Below are 20,681 nucleotides of genomic sequence, written 5' to 3'. Positions count from 1 at the left end.
ATAAGGTAGTACTGGAAAAAAAATTGCCAAAGAAATGGCGTAAATTGAAAAGACATTTAAGATCAAAGCTGCAGACATTTGTGTGAGTTGACCTTTTGTCTTTGTCTGCTTCATGACGATGATTTTAGGTCTGGGAACATAACACTTAAAATAAGTTTTCTGGACATAAATGGAACAAACTTTTCAGTTTTATGTCCAACAATCTCCTTTTTAGTGTATACATGCTTGCACAGAGCTGCACACAAAAAGAAAACAACTCTTCAACTCTTCCGTGCAAACATGTCTGCTAGCATATGAATGTGTTCATATGTGTATATTTTTATGAGGCATCGCAAAACTATTCCAATTATAAATACAATCACATTCTGAATGTGTCTTATAGCTTTAATGAAACCAGTAATAATGAAACATCAATGAAACCCTGACAGCCGCACATTGAAGCTATTGCTTCTCTCTCTCTCTTTTCACAGCAGTAAGCAGGTGAAGGGCAGTGTGAAGAAGAGAGGGAGGAGAATGACAGGAAGACACAGCAGGTGAGGAAACAATGAGATGAGATGAAATGATCAGAACAGAACACAGACTGGCAGAGGACACAGAAATAGAGACCGAAAGCATTTGATGACATTTTGGATTCGACTAATTGTGAGGTACCGACTGTTTTCACTCATATTGCAGCTATTGTTATGCTAATTTTCACTTGCTTACTTTCTTTTAAGGCAAGACACTGCAGGTGAATAGGGTATTTTCTTTTAATAATAGTTATCGCCTTACTTACCTAGTTGATTGATTACATTGATAATTGCAAACATTTTTTGTATTACAAGTTTTCTAAAATGTTAGGTTTAAATATGCAAATGAGGCATTATTTAATGAAATATGCACTAATTTGCATACATTTCTAGTACAAAAATCTAAACACTGGATGAAGTCAGTTTCAAAATTCTTGTTTAATTTTTTTGACATATTGCAGTCAAAAGTTTTTACAGAGGGAATTTTGGATATCTCATTTTGTCACTCCATAATTCAGAAAACTATATTTTGACAATTTTGGGGGAATTAAAATGTTGTATATAATCAAGCAAATTATATATGAACAATTCCCTCTGTAAAAACCTTCAGGATATAGACAGGAATAAAAATGTGAAGTTTGGTGTGTCTAAGTGCTACTGAAGTGGAGATTTATGGCTCAGTGTAGGAGAAAAAACTCATTTTGAGAAAACGGCCTTTAAAAATATGTATTGTAATTGAAATCTATTGACACAAATAGATAAAGTGCTATAAAAGAAACACTTAACAGTGTCTTTTGGATGTTTTCGTTCTACTAGTCTGAAAAAACACTTTATGAAAAACCAAAAAGCCCAAAATCTCAAAATTGACGGGTGCATGAAAAAACAGTGTTTTTGCCTGCATTGTCTCCCCTTAAGATGTTGACTACAATTGAAAATGACTTAAAGTTAAAGTAGGAGCCAGTCTCATGCTTATTTGTTATTTTTAGCAGATCCACAAGTCTACTTCCCCCCTTTTTTTGGCAAACTCAGCTGTTGCATAATGCAATATATTATTTTATTGTCATGAACATGTGAACGTTGAAGAGAAACTTTAATCACACTCCTAAATCACACTTTTTTTATTCGAAAGTTTGATTTGGTGTTTGTTCATATGGTCTCCAGTGAGTGATGGAGGGTGTGTGATATGTCTGTGTGGATCATTGATATAGTTGTATCATTTACAGATGCTTGTGACAGTGTTATCTGTAGCTATGGTGATGCTGACAGGTCACCTGATGAATGGGCTGCCTATGGTAAATTATGCTATAATATGTATTATATATGTTGTTGCTAAAACGCTTTGTTATGGAGACTTGTAGTATGCTGCATGCTCTGTGTTCACATTAATCAACCAATCTGAATTGTGATCTGAACTAGCACAGAACCGTACCTAAAAACACAGTGTCGCTCTATTGGACGTATCCATTACACATTTTCTTGTTTTGAGCAGGACGGAAAAATGAGAAATCTGAGGGCCCTTTCAGAAGAGCTGTGTGAAGCAGGTGAGAAATCATTTCTGGCCGGTATTTCTCTCAGTCTCTTGTATCCAGCATCACTTTCTATGAATTACCTTTTTGTCACAACACTTCCCAGTATTACATATGTGGTCTGAGCAAGAAATCAGGACATCGGTTGTTATTTATTAGGTTTTTCATCACCGTTCTTTCTTCTTCCTTTCCCTCTCTTTCTTTCTCTCTCGTGATGGGAAATGGTATGTTCTGACACAGAAGCATAAACCACTTCCTTCATTAGAATGCCACTGCCTGTTTGAGCTACTTTGTAACGTCCTGTTTTTGATGCTATTTCTCATCTCTCCCCTTAAGAGACCTCAAGTCAGCAAGTCTGAGTCTGTGCAGAAAAGTGTGTGTGCACATACGTGAGTGTGTCTGTGTGCGAGCACCCACATCCGCCTTTAAAAATTCAACATGTGCCCTTTGAGCTGAATGTCTGTGCACAGTCAAATACAAATTTAGTTATTACACTTTTAAATGTGCTACAATTTTATTATCTATGCAGTGAATTAAGTTAAATACTAAAGGGACATGATGGGAGAGATTTCAGTGTTTTTGCATTCTCTCACAAAACTTTTGCTCTTCTCTGATAACCTTTTGCGTTCACTTGCAAAACTCTTGTTATGGAAATTATTTGAGGTGGGAGGGAAAGCTATTTCAGTGCTTTTGCAAACGAAAGAACGCAAAGAATCTCATAGGAACGTGATAGTTTTGCTAGAGAATTCACCGATGATTCAAAATGTTCAGTAACAGTTAGTGCAATTAATTTTTTTTTTAGCAAAAATGTCATTAAAACAAATTACAGTAGCAAGTAAAACACTCCCCCTCACCTATCCATCTTATTTTTCAACAAAGTAGTAAGCTAGGCCTATTTTCTGTCAGTGCACAAGACTGATTTATTAGCCACCACAGGTAAATAACTAGAATAATAATGAAGTGCGGTAAATTGTAAAACTGTTTGTGCTACAAGTTTGTGTTCTTATGATTATGATAATAAAATATAACTGCAAGCAGCAATTAAGGGTCCATGTACAACAGAGGTAGAATGAGGGGCAAAATTTCAAAGCAGCAAGCATCAGACCAAATGCAAAAATTAGTATATAAAGACATTTGGAGATGATTTTAAGCAAAATGGTTGAAAACTCATTAATAGAATCACTTGTAATGTGACATAATTGCTTATTGTTTTTGACCAATAGGTGGTGTTGACACCAAATTGATGTGGTGTAGTTAATGTGGGCTGACAATGGCACAAAGTTTGGTGTCAATATGTCAAAGCTGCAGACATACAGCTTCAGATGCATGCCATTTATTTCATTGATGCGGTATATGAAAATGGTTCTATCGACATGAAATCCATAACTTTTTGCCAGCTCAGATGAACGGTCTGGGAAAAGTTTCAAAAAAGTAGCAGACAGAAAAATTGGTATCACTGTTCTTTGCGTGGTCCAAGGAATCCATCGAAGACCAGTGTCATGACAATAGGCAAAATTAATTAAAAGCTATTAGCATTTTTTAAAATTTCATTATAATTTGTGACCACCGCTGCGCAGACACTTCTTGAGTGCCTTCAAGGCATATAGGCATTTTGCCTATGCCAAGTTTGTAACGATGTGCCAATGCATTGTAAATGTAAAATGTAACATTTTCGTCAAATTCATTTGCTCATTATTTGAGAATCGTTTGACTAATGGGCCCCGTTTACACTAATGCGTTTTCGTTTTAAAACGGCGTTTTAGAATGAAAACGATCAGCATTTACACTGGCATTTCCGCTGCGTTTCAGAAAAAATCTCCATTTATACTACACAACCTAAAACGCATGTCACATGACCATTCATGCAGGTACAACCATAGATATGTATAGGTAGATTCCCTGTTATTTAGATGGCGGACGCGGTCGAATGGGGAATCTACCTAGACATATCTATGGGTACAATAATGACCATGATGCTATTGTTTACATGGTCATCAAGGATACACAGAGCGAATGTGGGCAGCCATGCCATCGTTTTCAAAAGTCTCCGTTTTGGTCCGTTTACACTGAAACGCAACCCCGGAGTTTTAAACTAAAACGGGGTCTGCAGCGTTTTTAAAAGTCTCCGTTTTCGACCTCGAAAACGCCAGAGTAGTGTAAATGACAGGCGTAACCGTAGCAAAAGTTATGCGTTTTAAAACGAAAACGCACTAGTGTAAACGGGGCCTAACTTTTCATAACTTTTGTTGGCATGATTTAGTTTTCATGAAAATTGGAGCAACGGTCTAGGAAGAATAGGTTTTTTGGAAATTCTAAATGGTAGAAAATTGTTAATGATGGAAAAACATGTGTGCAACTTTGGACAGTTGGTGGTGCTAGAAGCACTGAGTTAAAGACTCCAAATTTGCTACGATTAATGTTCAGACTCTTTTCAATCAATGTGCCAGATTTCATAACTTTGGTTCTATGGGCTGTCAAAGACTCGAGAGCAGAAATACCAGTTCACAGTACAGCAACTTCATGACACCCAAAACACTCATGTATTATGAAAGAAACAGCGATCCGACGAATTGAACCTTCTGAATTTGACAAAGCATCATAAATTCGCACTCACACAAGTGAGAGATGTAACAGAGCTAAAGACATCCATCTGACTCCTGCATACCTATATTAGACTAATGGCCTCTGTCTACAGACTGACAAACTCAACTGAATCTAAAATGTGGTGGTGTGAACTAAAGTCCAATAATAGGCTTAAAGTCACTAACATCTTTAGTTTGAATTCATTTGACCTTAATGTCCTTCTGTCTTTTTTTTGTCCTCTGCATTTCCACTTCCTCTTTTTCCACTCCATCTTCCTTACTGTTCATCATCTCTTAGGATATTTCAAGTCAGGCGATAAGTGTGTTCAATGCAAGTCTGGTTTCTACACCAGTGAGAAAAACAGAGAGGAAAGTTGCCACCGCTGCTTCCAGAACTGCAAACCTGGTATGAAGCTTGTTACACCTAATTAATCCATGATAGTATAAACAAGATGAAGTGAGAATAGAAACAGGAAGTATGGCAAAACATGCTTCATTTTGAAAACAAATGTGTGTGTGCACTAGGATTAAACATGGAGGTGGAGAAGAATTGCACAAGCACATCAGATGTAGTGTGTCGCTGTCGAGAGGGTTACTTTTGTTTGACCGATCCACACACACACCGATGTGACAGCTGCATTCCTGTCTCCATCACAATCCCATCCTCCACCTCTGCTGATGTCCCATCATCCACTTCATCCACCACTACATCTACAGAGATAGCTGAGATTAAACAGGGTAAGCACTGTTGTTTTCTTCTGCATGATGTGTGTACACTTGTATTTTAAGGGTAGTATGCTTGAAGCAAGGTTGGATTATGGACTGGGCCAATGTTTTGACAGGGGCTTCCAAAGCATCAGGCCCCATGGCCAGGGCCGGATTTATGCATAGGCATTCTAGGCATGTGGCTATGCTCGCACATCCAAGAGGGCCCAATTACAATAAGGAGAAATAATTACTAGGCTATTTATTCTACATGGTACCTACAACAGCAAAAGAATCAAAACCCCAAAAGACATTTACCAAGCAAATAAATATAACACACAATAGGATAAAAATAACAACTATTTCTATGTTTTCCTGATGATACATCCACAAAAAAAATTTTCTCCCGCTATTTCGCATACAAAGAGATTTTTTCAATAAAGTAGTTTTGCAACTGTCAAGCATACCATTTCTCGTAACGTCACTGTTTTTAAGACACTAAACTTGCATATACACTATTCTTCTGCCAAACACTGCTGTAATGTTGCTGTTAAGATTTGAAAAGTTACAAAGCTCAAAGTCGACTCCAAAGGGAGTTATTCTATTTAACAGAAAACACTTTTCACGAACTAAAACAAATGGCTCGTTCGGACTACAGCGCACTTCTTCCGGATATTGTGCCGTCACAGTCATTCATTTAAATAATTCCCTCCCAAGGAATATGCAAAAATGTGAAGAGGCCTGGGTGAGCTGTACTAGAGAAGATGAAGATGAAGAGCTGCTTGAGTAGCATATCGCTGCAGTAATTGTAAGGGGCGTGACATTTCCAGAACATGCTCTAAGCGGTTTGCCAGTCCCAACTCACTGGGCCAGCTGACCAATCAGAGCACATTTCATATCTTGGAAGGAGGGGTTTCAACGAAACCGGAACTAAACAGTGTGTTCGAGACAAATTTGGAAGAGAGATGCTGCAATAATGTCAAATATGTGAAAAAGAATGTGTTTTTGGAACAATCAAGCACGAAAACCTTTTCTAGTAAACCCCCCAAAACCAAATCAATGCTTTATAAAAGGGCATAATAGGACCCTTTAAAGTAGAGTAAGTGGCCTGCCACTAGGGGGAGCAGGAAGTGGAGTTGAATTCTTGAATCCTGACTTTTGTCAACTTGGAACCAAATAGGATTTCCTATTGTTTTGGATTTTTGTAGAAAATAAGCTCTGTGACAAAGCAAAGTAAACCCTAAAACATTAAAATCACACACACACACAAACACATGTTCGTTTTTGTGAAAAGTGGGGACATCCCATAGGCGTAATGGTTTTTATACTGTGCAAACTGTATGTGCTATTGTCCTACACTAATCCTACACCTAAACCTACCCCTTACAGGAAACTTTGTGCTATTTCAGCTTTTCAATACACTCCATTCTGTGTGATTTATAAGCGTTTTGAAAAGTGGGGACATGGGGTAATGTCCTGAAAAGTCACCTTCTCCTTGTAATACCTGTCATACCCTTGTCATTATACAAATCTATGTCCTGACTTTTCACAAAAACGCACTTGCACACACACACATATATAATCTTTAAAAAAAGTCTTGCATTACTAATATATGAAACTTGACAGAAGTATTTTGAGCTTGTGTTAACCGCAAACATTATTTCAGGAATCAACAACACATTCAAAATTATTTCCGGGTTTCAGTGATCATTTGTGCAGCACTATAGAAAGTCAAAACAAGTCACTTCATTCTTGATATTCATTAGATATTTAATTGCAGACATTCATTTTTGCCTGTTTTAGTTCTTAGATTACTCTTGCTATTACCTGGTATAACCTTTTTAGAGAACTGTTTCTTGAGGACATCTTTCCCTTATAGGATCTTTTCCATTTAACCTGTTCAACTATTCTTCTTAACATAAATGATAACTTACATCCTTGTATTTATTTTACAGATGACGGTAGTATTGTGGTGTGGATTTTATGTGGATTAAGTTCTGTAATGTTATCCATTATCATCCTTATGCTGTTCCTCCGGCTCTGCCGGAAGAAAGAGAAGGAATGTTTTAAAAATTGTGAGTAACACACAAATGAACACAAACACATTTTTTCTAGTGCTGTCAAACGATTAATCGCGATTAATCGCATCCAAAATAAAAGTTTTTATTTACATAATATATGTGTGTTGCGTATATTTATTATGTATATATAAATACACACATATACAGCATATATTTTGAAAATATTTACTTGTACATGTACATAAATGTATTTAATATATAAACGTAACATATTTTTCTTAAATATATATATACATGTGTTTATTTATGAATACATAATAAATATACACAGTACACATCGCGATTAATCGTTTGACAGCACTCATTTTTTCTCAGATGTTTTGTGAGTAATCTTACCTCTCACTGTCTCTTTTCTTCATTAGTTGTCAGGCAGTGCTCGTTGGGTAATATGGAGGTAAGTAATGGGCCATTGCACATTTTGGTAGTATGTGAACATGTCATGAATTATCTGACTCACAGTCCTTCAATTCTTCAGGTGGACAGTGAGACTACACCTCCTACCAGCCAACCAGATGAGCAGCCCCATGCCCAGGAGATGTTGTCACATGGCAGCACACCAACCAATCACAACACAGACTGCTCGTTTCATCAGCCAATCAGCTCAGAGCAGGCTGTGCCACCAGCTGGCAATTTAGGTACTATAGAGAGTGGCTTTTTATAATTTTCTTCTTTTATTAAAAGGATTGTGAAATATTTGATTTGACTGTGAAATCATGTCAAGTGGCCAAACCAATATACATAAACATGCAGTAAAAAACCAAACAGAAAATGATATCATAAAGAGGACCACTGTGTGACAAGGTCAACAAGCTGCTTAAAATATAACATAAATTGATTGTATGTATATTCATGTAGGCTATGTATAAAATTAAATGTATAACAGTCTTTTCACTTGATGGTTATGCAGTTACACCACATGACATTTGTATGAATTATTCATGATATAATAATAAATTAATTAGTATATAAGAATAACCAGACATATAACAATAGAAATACTAATTTAAAAAATACGTGTGTGTGTATTTTACCCCCATGGAAGCTTGTTTCCACAACTGAATAAAAAATAAAACAAGGTAATTGCGACTTTTTATCTCAAAATTCTGACTTTTTTTCTCAATTGCGAGTTTACATCTCATCACTTTTTTCTCAGAATTGCGAGATATACACTTGCAAGGAAAAAGTGAGAAAATAAAAATTAAACTTGCAATTCCAAGAAAAGTTTTCAGAATTGTGAGAAAAATGTCAGAATTGTGGGATATAAACGTACAATTACGAGGAAAAGGTGTGAATTGCGAAATATAAACTCACAATTGCAAGAAAAAACACAATTCTGACTTTATAACTTGCACGCAATTGTAAGAAAAAAAATGAGAGAATTGCGAGTTGTGAACTCGCAATTGCGAGAATAAAAGTCTAAATTGCGAGTTTACATCTCGTAATTCTGAGATATTGCAATTGCTATGAAAAATGTCAGAATTATAAGATAAAAGGTCACATTTACCTTGTTTTACTTTTTATTCAGTGGCAGAAACAGGCTTCGATACGTACCCCATAAAAAAGCAATGGGAAAAAAAAAACAAGCAAATGTGCAAATAGTATAAAAATTCAACATTCTCTCTTTCTCGTAGGTCCTCTTCACATCTACGGTCCCCAGACAGTTTTTGTTAGTTTGCTCAATCAATTTGGATGGGATGGCGGCGAGAAAAAAGCACACGAACTCCAAGAAGAATCGGTAAACAACATCAACGAGCCCTACCCTCAGTCTCCCCCCGTCCATCTGTCTGAGGAGGAAAGGAGCAGTGAGAACGATTTCATGTCCTTCCCATCTCAGGAGCAAGGAAAAGAGTGCCACATCTCTAAAGAAGAGGTGCTGTGAGGGATAACGGAATATTTGTGTCCGTCTTCTTCCGTACTGTTCGACTGCTGTGTGGTTTGTTTTAATTGATGCTTCGTGAGTACCCAGTATTAAAACTCTAACCCTGGCAGGGGATTTCATCTAGAGAGCAACAGGCTGCGTTAGGGGAAGGCCTGGGTGTGTGACTAACAGTACAGACGACATAATTGTTGCGTATGAGCTTGATAGTTCATGCCAGCTTTGCAATATCACCCATAAAGTACGTTTATGCGTAACCACTGATTCTAACCCATCACAACGGCAGTGGGATGCTGATGTTGACTGTAGGAAGAGCCGATACCAAAGGCTTTCACGTCTTACGATGGCTGAATGACTCTCAGGAAGTGTTTGAAAGCTAAAACACTCAGAAGACCAAAGATTCACATATGTTGCGATATTTATTTTATGTAAATTTATTGTATAAGTCATTGTAACTGCAATGTGTACTATAATTTCCTTTAAATCTATCTATCTATCTATCGACTTCTGGGACATTTTTAGTATTGACATTATTGAATATGAAACATTTATATTTATTTATACTCGTTATTAATTCTATTACAAATGTTAAAAACACAAAAACAGTTTTTTGTTCTCACACAGTTTATCAGTGTTCAATCATGTTAAGTCCCTGGTTAATGTTGTCAGTGTTCTTCCTCTTTTCTTTGGTTTTATGCGACAGACACGATGGATTGTGCCATCAAAAAAGCCCTGACATTTTGATGGTGGTCTGGAAATGTCAACATTGCTTCTTTATTTAGAAGTCTATAAGCACAGCACAAGAACATGCAACAGCTGTTGTGTGATCAAGTATTATGTTATATATTCGCTGTAATACACAATTTTAAACTTGATATTAATCATAAAGTGCAATCAATAAAGTTTTATTTTTTGGTATGTTTTCTCAGAGTACTTCATTAATTTCACTGCAAGATAGTAAATACAAATACAATTTAATTTTCTATTTTATACAACTGGGTAGCTGACATGAAATACTTATAGGAAATGACATGCTATATTCCCATCAAAAACTTTTTAAAATATTTTAAACAATATTTTGTTCATTTTATTACTAATTTATAGATGCATCTTCTATAAATTCATATGTGACCCTGGACCACAAAACCAGTCTTAAGTCGCTGGGGTATATTTGTAGCTATAGCCAAAAATACATTGTATGGGTCAAAATGATACATTTTTCTTTTTTGCCAAAAATCATTAGGATATTATGTAAAGGTCATGTTCTATGAAGATATTTTGTAAATTTCTTACCGCAAATATATCAAAACTTAATTTTTGATTAGTAATATGCATTGCTAAGAACTTCATTTGGACAACTTTAAAAGCGATTTTCTCAGTATTTAGATTTGTTTTGCACCCTCAGATTCCAGATTTTCAAATAGTTGTATCACGGCCACATATTGTCCGATCCTAACAAACCATACATCAATGGAATGCTTATTTATTCAGCTTTCACATGATCTATTAATCTCAATTTCGAAAAATTGACCCTTATGACTGGTTTTGTGGTTCAGGGTCACATATTATTTTGAGACATATTAAAATAAATGAAAAACTTCATAAACATAACTTCATAACTTCAAAATAAGTGAAAAACTTAAACTTGCACTTTACCTTATATATTCATATATACTTAAAAAAGTCCATGGGCATGTTGTGCAAAAACTACCCAATTATAAATACAAACAAGCATGCAGAGAATAAAACCTTCATTTGTTGAAAAAGATTAGCTCTATGTTGTATGTCGAGTGTGTCCTTATGTGCAGTGGCAACACAAATCTCTCTCTATCTCAGTATTTCTCAGGAAGGACAGTCATTCTCACAAAACCTTCAGATGGGCCAACTGAGTGCAGATTTTCGCTTGCATAAATGGCAGCAGCAGGTTTGTATCAGAGTAAATACTCAATCCAGAGACGCATCAGCGGTCTTCTTCCCGCTCTTTTCTCAGACATCCTCCAGTTTTTCAGTCTTTCCACACATCTCCTGCACTGGCATTGGTACCTCCTCTTCCTCTGTGCACTGACTGGATCCAAAGTTGCTCTTGTCGGTGCGCCAGAGAGCTGATGACCCAGTACAATACACATCATTAAAGCTTTTTCCTATTATGCAGTACATCTTCATAAAATGTTTTAATATATTGGGTGAAATATTAAACTCACAACTTAAAAATATGGAAATCACACACATTTGTTTTCTTCTAAATATTCTATATAGGTTTATTATATAGTTGACTATAGAGGTTAATTAAAATTATTTCTGTATATTTTAAATGGGTTAATGGATTTTTCCTGGGTTTTCTGTACTTCGAACATGTCCTTTCTCTACTCAAATGTTTCCAAAAATGTATTATATTATATTATATTATATTATATTATTAAATATACAATCAGGAAAACACTCAAAACAGATGGTCAGTCCATCATATTATATTATATTATATTATATTATATTATATTATATTATATTATATTATATTATATTATATTATATTATATTATATTTTATTTATTATATTATATTATTAGATATACAAGCTGGGAAACACTCAAAACAGATGGCCAATCCATCTTAGATATTATATTATATTATATTATATTATATTATATTATATTATATTATATTATATTATATTATATTATATTATATTATATTATATTATATTATATTATTAGATATACAAGCTGGGAAACACTCAAAACAGATGACCAATCTATCTTAGATATTATATTATATTATATTATATTAATTATATTATATTATATTATATTATATTATATTATATTATATTATATTATATTATATTATATTATATTATATTATATTATCAGATTAACAAGCTGAGAAACACTCAAAACAGATGGTCAGTCCATCTTAGATATTATATTATATCATATCATATTATACTATTCATTCATACAATGGAGTGTCAGTATATTAAGCACTCATGCAAGTTTATAAAGAGCAGGTTTTCTTTGTGAATTAAAGCACCGATGTGTTGTTTATAGTAGCACTGACCGGGTGATTTTGGCATGATCCATCCACATTGTCGTGCATGTCTGCTGACGAGAAGGAAACAGGTGAGCAGAACGCACACACACACACACACGCAACACAGACTCACCGAGATCCACATTATATCTGGAAGAGGTTGATAGAAAGGGAGCAAATGGATGGAGAAAAGGAGAGAGAAAGAGTAAACAGGTCAATAGAGAATACACCTGATATACTCTGTGTGTGTGATAGTCTGTTTGCCTTCAACAGCAACTAATTTAACAGACTGACAACAGCGGGTCAGGGTTCAGACACTCACCATGGGTGGGCGGTATTGTTTTAGTAGAAGCAGGAGAAGAAACAGTAGCTGTCTGAATTTTCTCACACTCATTGCAATTACTGTCTCTGCATCTGTAGCCCTCAACACATGTACACACTGCGTCACTTGTCGCCGTACAGTTCTTCTCATACTTCATATCTGCAAAATTAAAACAGTGAAAGAGCTTATGTAGAACTGTAAGTGTGTATCAGTTTCTTCAACTGTAATAACATTTAATTTAATCTTTCATTAAAAATGATAATTTCTGCCATTATTACCACAATAAAATGAATGCTGATTTGAGATGTGGTGAAAATAACATTGATTGATTGAATGATTAAATTGAATAAAATGAATAAACTTTCATATGGAATTCTGTAAAAATTGTCAGAATTACTGTCTGATTGTAAATGACCCACAATAGAAAAATATTTAATATTCACATTTACCTTGACTTTGTTTTCATCACATTTCATCTCAAGAGATTCTTTGTTCAACCATTTGGGGTCAGTAATGAATACTTTTATTCAGCAAAGTCACAGTATATTGAGACCACCAAGGCATTTATAATGTTACAAAAGACCTCAATTTCAAATAAATGCTGTTCTTTAGAACTTTCTATTCAACAAAGAATCCTGAAAAAAAGTATAACGGCTTCCACAAAAATAGCAGCACAATTGTTTTTCAACACCGACTTTCATATGCACCAATGATTATTTTTGAGCGCCAAAACAGAATATTAGAATGATTTCTGAAGGATCCAATGACACTGAAGAGTTCAAATGTGACCATCTTACAACAAAAAGAACGAAACCCTCTAGGACATAAAAGTGCTTGCATTCATATGTGAGCACAGTCATTTCAACAAGACACAAGTGTCAAAATAAAACAGCAAGCTCAAACACAGTTTCTTTTTCTGCTGACTCACAAATACACTCTCACACCACCTCAGGATATTCACTTTTCATTTCTGCTCATCTCTTTTTATCACGAGACTCCTTAGCCTGGTCATTTGACCATAGGCATCTACAATCTGAACTAAAACACGAGTTTCATAGAACATGTTCGGCAATCTGCAAACATTCTGCAAAATTTACAAGGATTTTTTTCTAGTTAAACCAGCACGTCTATCTTTGGTAAATTAAAATGTATGCTGGGCTTTTAAATACTTGTTTGTTCAGTTACTTCAAACATTAGTTTCTCTTGTATTGCTTGCTATATCACTTTTTCTTCCCAAATGACAAATTCTCAAGTATTTGCTTTGTTTAATCGTCAAATTCAGTCTTTAGCAGGATATAGTATCTGCATATCAAAACATCTCAGTAGGCAGTTATTTCCGTTACCACTCAGGTGCACTTGTTTTTTTCCAGTGCTACACATGTATTTTCAAGATTTGCTGTCCTATATCATGTTTGTTACCAGACGGTTTTCAGACCCCCACCTACAGTACCGCCATACTAAAAACCCACCAAGATCTGCTGAAGGGGAAGCCCCTGCTTTGTTTTACTGTCATGTTTGGTATTTCTAGTTTATGACTTTTCATACTGATTCATCTGAAGATTCAGAACATATCATTCTAAGAACATAGTTGTGATCATAAAGAAATCGAGTGGACATACGGTCTTTGGTGCACGTCGTGCAATGATGGCACCAGTTGTAATTGCTGTTATAGTAATGCGTGAAGAAGCCACTTGTGCATGGGGCACACTTAGTATCAGACTTTTCTTGTTCGCAGTTCTTTAACACAAACTCTCCTGCAGAAACACACACAAAGGGAGGGAAGCATGCATGTAATGAGATGTACTGAGACATTAGTGTGGCAGAATCATGCTGACTCTACTGCTGTACAAGCAAAATGATAACATTCATGAACACGGATTTCAACGCTGACTAGTTTGAGAGTTTACCAGGTTGAGTTCAGAGAACAAGTCATCCTCATACGAGAAACTTGATGTGTCATTCTAAGACCTTAGGTAAATGTCATTAAACCAGACTAAGGCTATATTCTTACATAATGTAACCGGCACATCCTTTACAGTCGAAATATGCCTCAAAAAGCTGAACATCATTTAAATTGTCTAGATTCGGTCTGCATAAACAGTCTACAATCAATTCTAGAATAATAACGTTGCCTCAGCCTACTGCCAAATCTAAACCTAACTTCTTTTGCTTCGGTGCACTTTACGTTAATTATCTAATTTTAACTGAAGAACAGCTTAGTTCTTTCTCATCTTAAGTTCAACTCTGACTCAACTCTGCTCACAGTGATGAGGCAGCTGATTTCATTTACCTGGTTTACATTTATTGCAGCATATCTTGTCATTTGAGTACTCTGTTTTTTCATCGCACGACAATGATTGGACGAGAGGAAGGACATGTGATGAAAGCAGGAGGACACTGAGCAGGGCAAGCATCTTACTGGAAGAGAAAAAAAAGAAGCGTGTGAAGGTTCAGAATGACAAATAACACCTGAAATGACTTTAAATGTGTTCGCAGAGAATGTGAAGAGTCATACAAATCATGAATATATTACTTGGCTGTAACTGGCCTTACTTTGTGTTAAATGTTTAATGTGATCATTACTGATACATAACTTTTTGGTTATATTAGGTTCCCTTCCTTTATAACAAATTAGGATCAATTACATCTGCGATATATAGTACAAATGTTATCTTTTTATCTTTTCATTACTTATATATATTTTTATTTATGATTTTTCTTTTATGATTTAAAATCACTTACTTTTATTCCAAAACAAATATGATTTTGTTGAAACAAACAATGAGTCAATAACGTTATTTTGCCATTGCTCATCTCTACTCTGTACGAACAAGTGAATGAAATAAGTGTCAATGATTATAAAATAAACTTTTGAGCACAGTTACAAAAAAAACACCAGACAGATCCGGCCCCTCGCTTACTAAATTCAGCTTGACCTAGTTACGTTTTTGTAGTTGTCATTCATTTGAACTTTTAACTGGCATTGATAAAACTGTTTGCATTCTTACAATAAGAACATCACATGGTACATCTCAACAAGTTTGCCATTTTTTACCATCCCTGTTAAATCACACATCCTTTAAATATGCTCTAAGATAGTGAAGTCTTCAGAAGATAGTGACTGAAGTCTTACCTTGAAAGTGTGTACCAGACAGGAGACAGTGAGAAAAAGACGAGAGCTGTGAGTTAGTCGGGCCCCTCTGAAACTTTGAAGATGAGGGGACAACTCTTCAGCATTAAATCTTTATCAGAAATGTCAGATGAGTCATACTTAAACTAAGTTCAACCAACGTTATGAATGACTGCTTTAGGACCCCCAATAGCAGCAGCAGGTTTTCTGTTGATATTTCTCCAGCGCCTCTTTTTCCTCTACCCCAAACGTTCCATTAAAGGTTTTCTGTCTTGTTTTAACTTTTAACTAGTTCCAAAACAAACTCTCTCTTTCTCTCCATCTCTCTCTTTGAAACGAATACATACGCACACAAACACTCTAGATGAAAAGGGTCTTGTATCTCATTCTGAGTAAATGCATGCATGAGTAAAAAAGGCAAGCTCTTTAACAGCCACTCATTCTGAGATGTGAGATTAGTAGTGAGGCCAGTGGTTGAATAACGTCCAATCACACAGAATCCATGAAGCTCATCATTTTAGCCTGAGTTTAGATTAAAAGATCTGCTTAGCCTAAAGCATATTATGTCTGAGAGCTGCCATAACGGTTTTCCAAAACATGAATTCACTTGATCTAATCTTAATCTGCGAACTCTTTCCCCCTAACTGTTACTCACACTTATGAGCTGTCAACTGATTGGTTTTATTCAGTGGAACTGATACCACTATGAGAGAAGAGTCATGTCCTTCTTGTAGTTTGTAGATCAGACATGCCACCACAGCACACGTGCACACTCACAAGCGCAAAAGTGTTTACAGTAAAAGGAGGGCTCACCACAACATCGCTACAACTGCGAAGATATAAGAAATGTTACATCAGCACCTGCAGATAACATCACCTGCTGACAGGCAGGCAGCTTTACTGAACTCTGGGCTTCAAGTAAAAGAGTTTTCCCCTTATGAGTGAGACCCCTCTTCTAAGCGGTCACATGAAGTCAACCTGAATTTCGATTCCATCACATACCTGTTACTGGCGTGGTGTGTTTTTGCATTTAGGCATGTTTCCTCTTAATATTTTCACACTTTCCTTTATATAGTCATCTCTTGCAGAGAAACTGTGTTCAGCAATATGGTCAGTAGCCAGATTCATAAGAAAGGAGTTTCTTATGATAAGTTTGGTTAAGTGCAATTCTTGAAAATTTTCTCAAATATTGAAGTATTGTCAAAGGCTTGAGTGGCAATATGTAATGTGCCATGTGTTTGAAATAGTTCTTTTTTAAAGAGTCTGTCTAAAGTAATATATTTAAAATAGGCCAACATTTATTTCATACTAAGTATAGTTCAAATCTATGAACATATTTACTGACATATCGCTTGAGACCTATACTGATATAAAAGTATAATTAAACTTTATTTGGAGTTCTACTTGTGCACAATGCACATTTCTTAATATTAAGCCTAAAATGTGCTTTAATATCACTATTGATGAGGATTGTATGATCTTTGAATAATATCAGGCTTTAAATGCAAGATATTTAAAGTATACCTGAAGTAGTTCCACTTTAGCACAGTCAAATTGGACTTCAGCACAATTAAAGTGCATTAAGCACAAAATAATTAGTTGTTCCAATTTAGCAGACTTTAAGTATACCAGTTTAGTATGCTAAAAATACAACTGCAGGGTATTTTTTATTAAGCGCATAAATATGTAGATGTATTTGTGGTTTATGAAATAAATGTATTTAAAATACACATTTATTTTTCAGTAGGGGAGCCTGTTGCATTGAAGAGAGTTACTTAATTTCAAGTCACACATAACCATAATATTTAATAACAACAATTATTCTGAAACCAATAAATTAATTTACTTACTTTTAAAATTTAAAAGAAGAACAGGATGATTAGGGTAATGATGATGGAAGGAACCTGATGCTGCAGAATAAGCCATGAGTTATAGGGAAGTTACAAAAATGATAATGAGGTGGAGAGAAAGTGGGGCCATGGCAGGGTTAATGGAGGGAGGTACTAGGATGGAGTGAGGAGTAGAAAACCACAGTGGAGCAGGAGGGTCACAAACTCTTGGATAAGGAGATGAAACAGAGGATCATGGTGGATCTGCCAGAACAGCAAACTGTGGTGAAGCTGGTGACGCCAAAGGTCCTTGGCTTGGGAGAACAAATGGAGCAGAAGGATGAAGAAGACTCAGATGAACTTAAAGTCTAGATCAGTGGTTCCCTATCTGTCGGTCACTACGAGTTATGTCGTGACGACATAGGGGATTTACTTGGGAGCCCCAATCATCTCTGACTTAAGAGAAAACGCCAATGAATATTGGCTAGTGGATTTTGCATACCTGCGTCACTCCCCGTGCACACGGGTATAAATAGGCGGCAGGTGCATCCACTCATTAGCTTTTTGCTTCGGAGCCGAGTGGATGATAAGAGTGCTGATCTCCACAAAAGCCTTTCATCTTTTATTTGTTCCCGGTTCGGTCGTCACGGTGCAGTCAGCGGAGTCCCTCTCAGCAGCGATTCCCCTGGGCACTTCAACTGAAAGAGCAAATTCTAAAAGAGCAAATCGAACGGTCGCGTTTTTTCAAGATGTCGTTCCGTTCGTGTATTCTTGGTTGCGGTCGTTACCTGTCTGCGGATGACGGACACGATCGTTGTCTTCGGTGTCTGGGTCTCCAGCACACCGAAGCTGCATTCGTGGATGACTCATGCGCCTGTTGTGGGCGCATGAGCATGACATCACTGCGATCTCGCCTTTCTTTTCTGAAAAGATTCGCACCCTCTGCCGCCACCCGTCCCGATCTCTCTAGCTCGAGTAGAGGATCGCCGGCTGGAGCTCTGGGAGATCTGAGGGTTACAGTAAGAGCTTCTCTGCCGGGTACGTCCCCACGGACCTCTTACTCCTCACGCAGCGAATGTCCCGTCCGGCTCCCGGGTGATTTCGCTGGTTCGTCCCACGGGGCGCCCAGCATTTCATTCGGTGCGCCGCCCGAAGATACGATGTCGATCGCAGCATCGGGGGATGGGCTTACGTCCTCTGTGGATGACGGTGCGTCGGGGCTGCCCCCTTCGAGTGTGGTCGCTGCCGCCGCACCAGACCCAGAGTTGACGGCCATGCTTGCCCGGGCAGCCGAGAGCATCGGGCTGGAGGTCAACAGACCGCCCAGTCCCGAGCCCTCTCGGCTGGATGATTGGTTTCTCGGAGCGAGGTGCGGCTCACAACCGCGCCCTACTCCGGTTCCTTTTTTCCCGGAGGTGCATGAGGAGCTGACGAAGTCGTGGATGGCCCCTTTTACGGCCAGAAGCCGCTCGTCCGTCTTCTTCGTCTCCTCCGTCTCCTCCGTCCTTACTACCCTCGACGGCGGGGCTGCCAGGGGGTACACGGGCATTCCCCAGGTGGAGAGAGCGGTCGCGGTGCACTTGTGCCCGCGAAACGCCACCACTTGCCGCCACTTTGGCGCTCGCGGCCAAAGCTTATAGTGCGGCGGGCCAGGCAGCCTCTGCCCTGCATGCCATGGCTATCCTGCAGGTTCACCAAGCCAAGGCACTCAAACAAATGCACGAGGGTAGTACCGACCCGGGGTTGATGCAGGAGCTGCGCACGGCGACTGACATCGCTCTATGAGCGACGAAAGTCACAGCGCGGTCCCTCGGGAAGGCGATGTCCGCCATGGTGGTCCAAGAACGCCATCTCTGGCTCAACCTGGCAGAGATGAAGGATGTCAACAAAGTACGCTTTCTCGACGCCCCCATCTCCCAGTCTGGGCTGTTCGGCGACACTGTCGAGGGCTTTGCCCAGCAATTCTCGGCAGTGCAGAAGCAGACAGAGGCGATCCAGCACATCCTGCCCCGGCGTGACGCACCGTCAATCGCTGCCTGCTCGTCGCCGTGGGCGCCCTCCTGCGTCCTCCAGAGCCACTCCGCCCCGTGCTGAACCGGCACCTAGGCCGGCGCGTCGAGCCTCTCGCAGGAGTGCGGCGTCCCCCGCGTCCCAGCCGGCCCCCAAGTCACGGAAGTCGACGAGGCGGCCCTGACGCGGGCAACCCGGAGATGTTGGAGTTTGCTCTTTCCCAGGAGACGACGAGAATAGCGTCGCTCCTTCCCCCGGAGGAGGGCCGGGTGGACAATCCTGTGTTTCCTTTTGTTTCTGATCCCAAGGCGAGCCATGCCCCCTGGGTGCTTCCTCTTATGCGTTGGCGCACGGCGCCTCTCTGGCAGACATCTGTAGAGCTGCGGGCTGGGCGACACCAAACACCTTCGCGAGATTTTACAATCTCCGCGTCGAGCCAGTTTCTTCCCGTGTGTTGGGTAACAGGTAAGTGGCGGGAAGAGCTGGCCGGTGTCACGCTTGCTGCGCCATTCCCCCTCACCCGGGGATACGAGCGCCGTTTTCCTCCTCCAGTTCAGTTCCCCGGACGGCGAACCCTGGTGGAGTTCCTCCAGCACCACCGGCAGTCAGACTGGGCGGAGCAGTCTGACGCCAGGCCCAGTACTTGTGTTAGCTTGCCCGGGTCTCCGGTCAGCCCCTGTACTGGGCTAGGTGTCCGTATGGCTTGATTCCCTGCGGGTAATCCCATATGTGTATTCTACCACGGTAAGGTTTCCCTCACGGTAAACCCGTGTCTTCCCTTTGACAGAGCCCTCTGTCAGGCCCTGTGGGCAGCTCTCCTCCCTATCCCTAGGTAGGATCTGCCCCAGGGTCCAGTCATATGTAGTACTACCCCAGGCCTGGGTCAGTCCATATCAGTGTCTCCACATGTTACCTCCCTTCAGGCAGGATGTGGCCTCCGTAGCGCCCTTCTCTGGAAGGCTCGCTTCCCCGTCATTACTGCCGAGCTGTAACAACAAATAGGAAAGACTTGAAGCTATCTTTCACTGAAGGTCGAAATCCCTTCCGACTTCTGTGGGGAAAGGAACAGCGGCTTGGCTAT

General features: G+C 38.6%; 2 protein-coding genes across 3 annotated transcripts in view; one reads left to right on the top strand and one right to left on the bottom strand.

Annotated features, from left to right (window-relative positions):
* Positions 1–505: 505 nt before the first annotated feature.
* si:dkey-260g12.1 (tumor necrosis factor receptor superfamily member 5) lies at positions 506–10,197 on the top strand. 2 transcript variants are annotated; one of them, XM_058746400.1, is made up of 9 exons: positions 506–647; positions 1,733–1,801; positions 1,999–2,050; positions 4,916–5,023; positions 5,143–5,355; positions 7,278–7,397; positions 7,766–7,797; positions 7,879–8,038; positions 9,035–10,197. In XM_058746400.1, exons 2-9 carry the CDS (start codon positions 1,733–1,735, stop codon positions 9,280–9,282), a joined length of 1,002 nt encoding a protein of 333 aa, XP_058602383.1. In that variant the 5' UTR covers positions 506–647; the 3' UTR covers positions 9,283–10,197. The 2 variants fall into 2 exon arrangements, with proteins under 2 accessions (XP_058602383.1, XP_058602382.1); XM_058746399.1 differs by lacking the exons at positions 506–647; positions 1,733–1,801; positions 1,999–2,050 and having other exon boundaries at positions 2,058–5,023.
* The window catches only part of cd27 (CD27 molecule), a 16,456-nt gene continuing 5,943 nt past the window's right edge, over positions 10,169–20,681 (bottom strand). The window contains exons 2-6 of the mRNA XM_058746401.1: positions 14,922–15,049; positions 14,251–14,385; positions 12,632–12,790; positions 12,337–12,459; positions 10,169–11,381 (exon numbers count right to left, since the gene is read on the bottom strand). Coding sequence (XP_058602384.1) covers positions 11,266–11,381; positions 12,337–12,459; positions 12,632–12,790; positions 14,251–14,385; positions 14,922–15,045 — 657 coding nt within the window. The 5' untranslated portion in view covers positions 15,046–15,049 and the 3' untranslated portion in view covers positions 10,169–11,265. The remainder of the gene's footprint in view (positions 11,382–12,336; positions 12,460–12,631; positions 12,791–14,250; positions 14,386–14,921; positions 15,050–20,681) is intronic.

The sequence above is a fragment of the Onychostoma macrolepis genome, chromosome 16, assembly GCF_012432095.1.
Source record: "Onychostoma macrolepis isolate SWU-2019 chromosome 16, ASM1243209v1, whole genome shotgun sequence".
NCBI classification, from domain to species: domain Eukaryota; kingdom Metazoa; phylum Chordata; class Actinopteri; order Cypriniformes; family Cyprinidae; genus Onychostoma; species Onychostoma macrolepis.
Note: the sequence above shows the minus strand (reverse complement) of the source record. Positions and strands in the feature narration are given on the sequence as shown.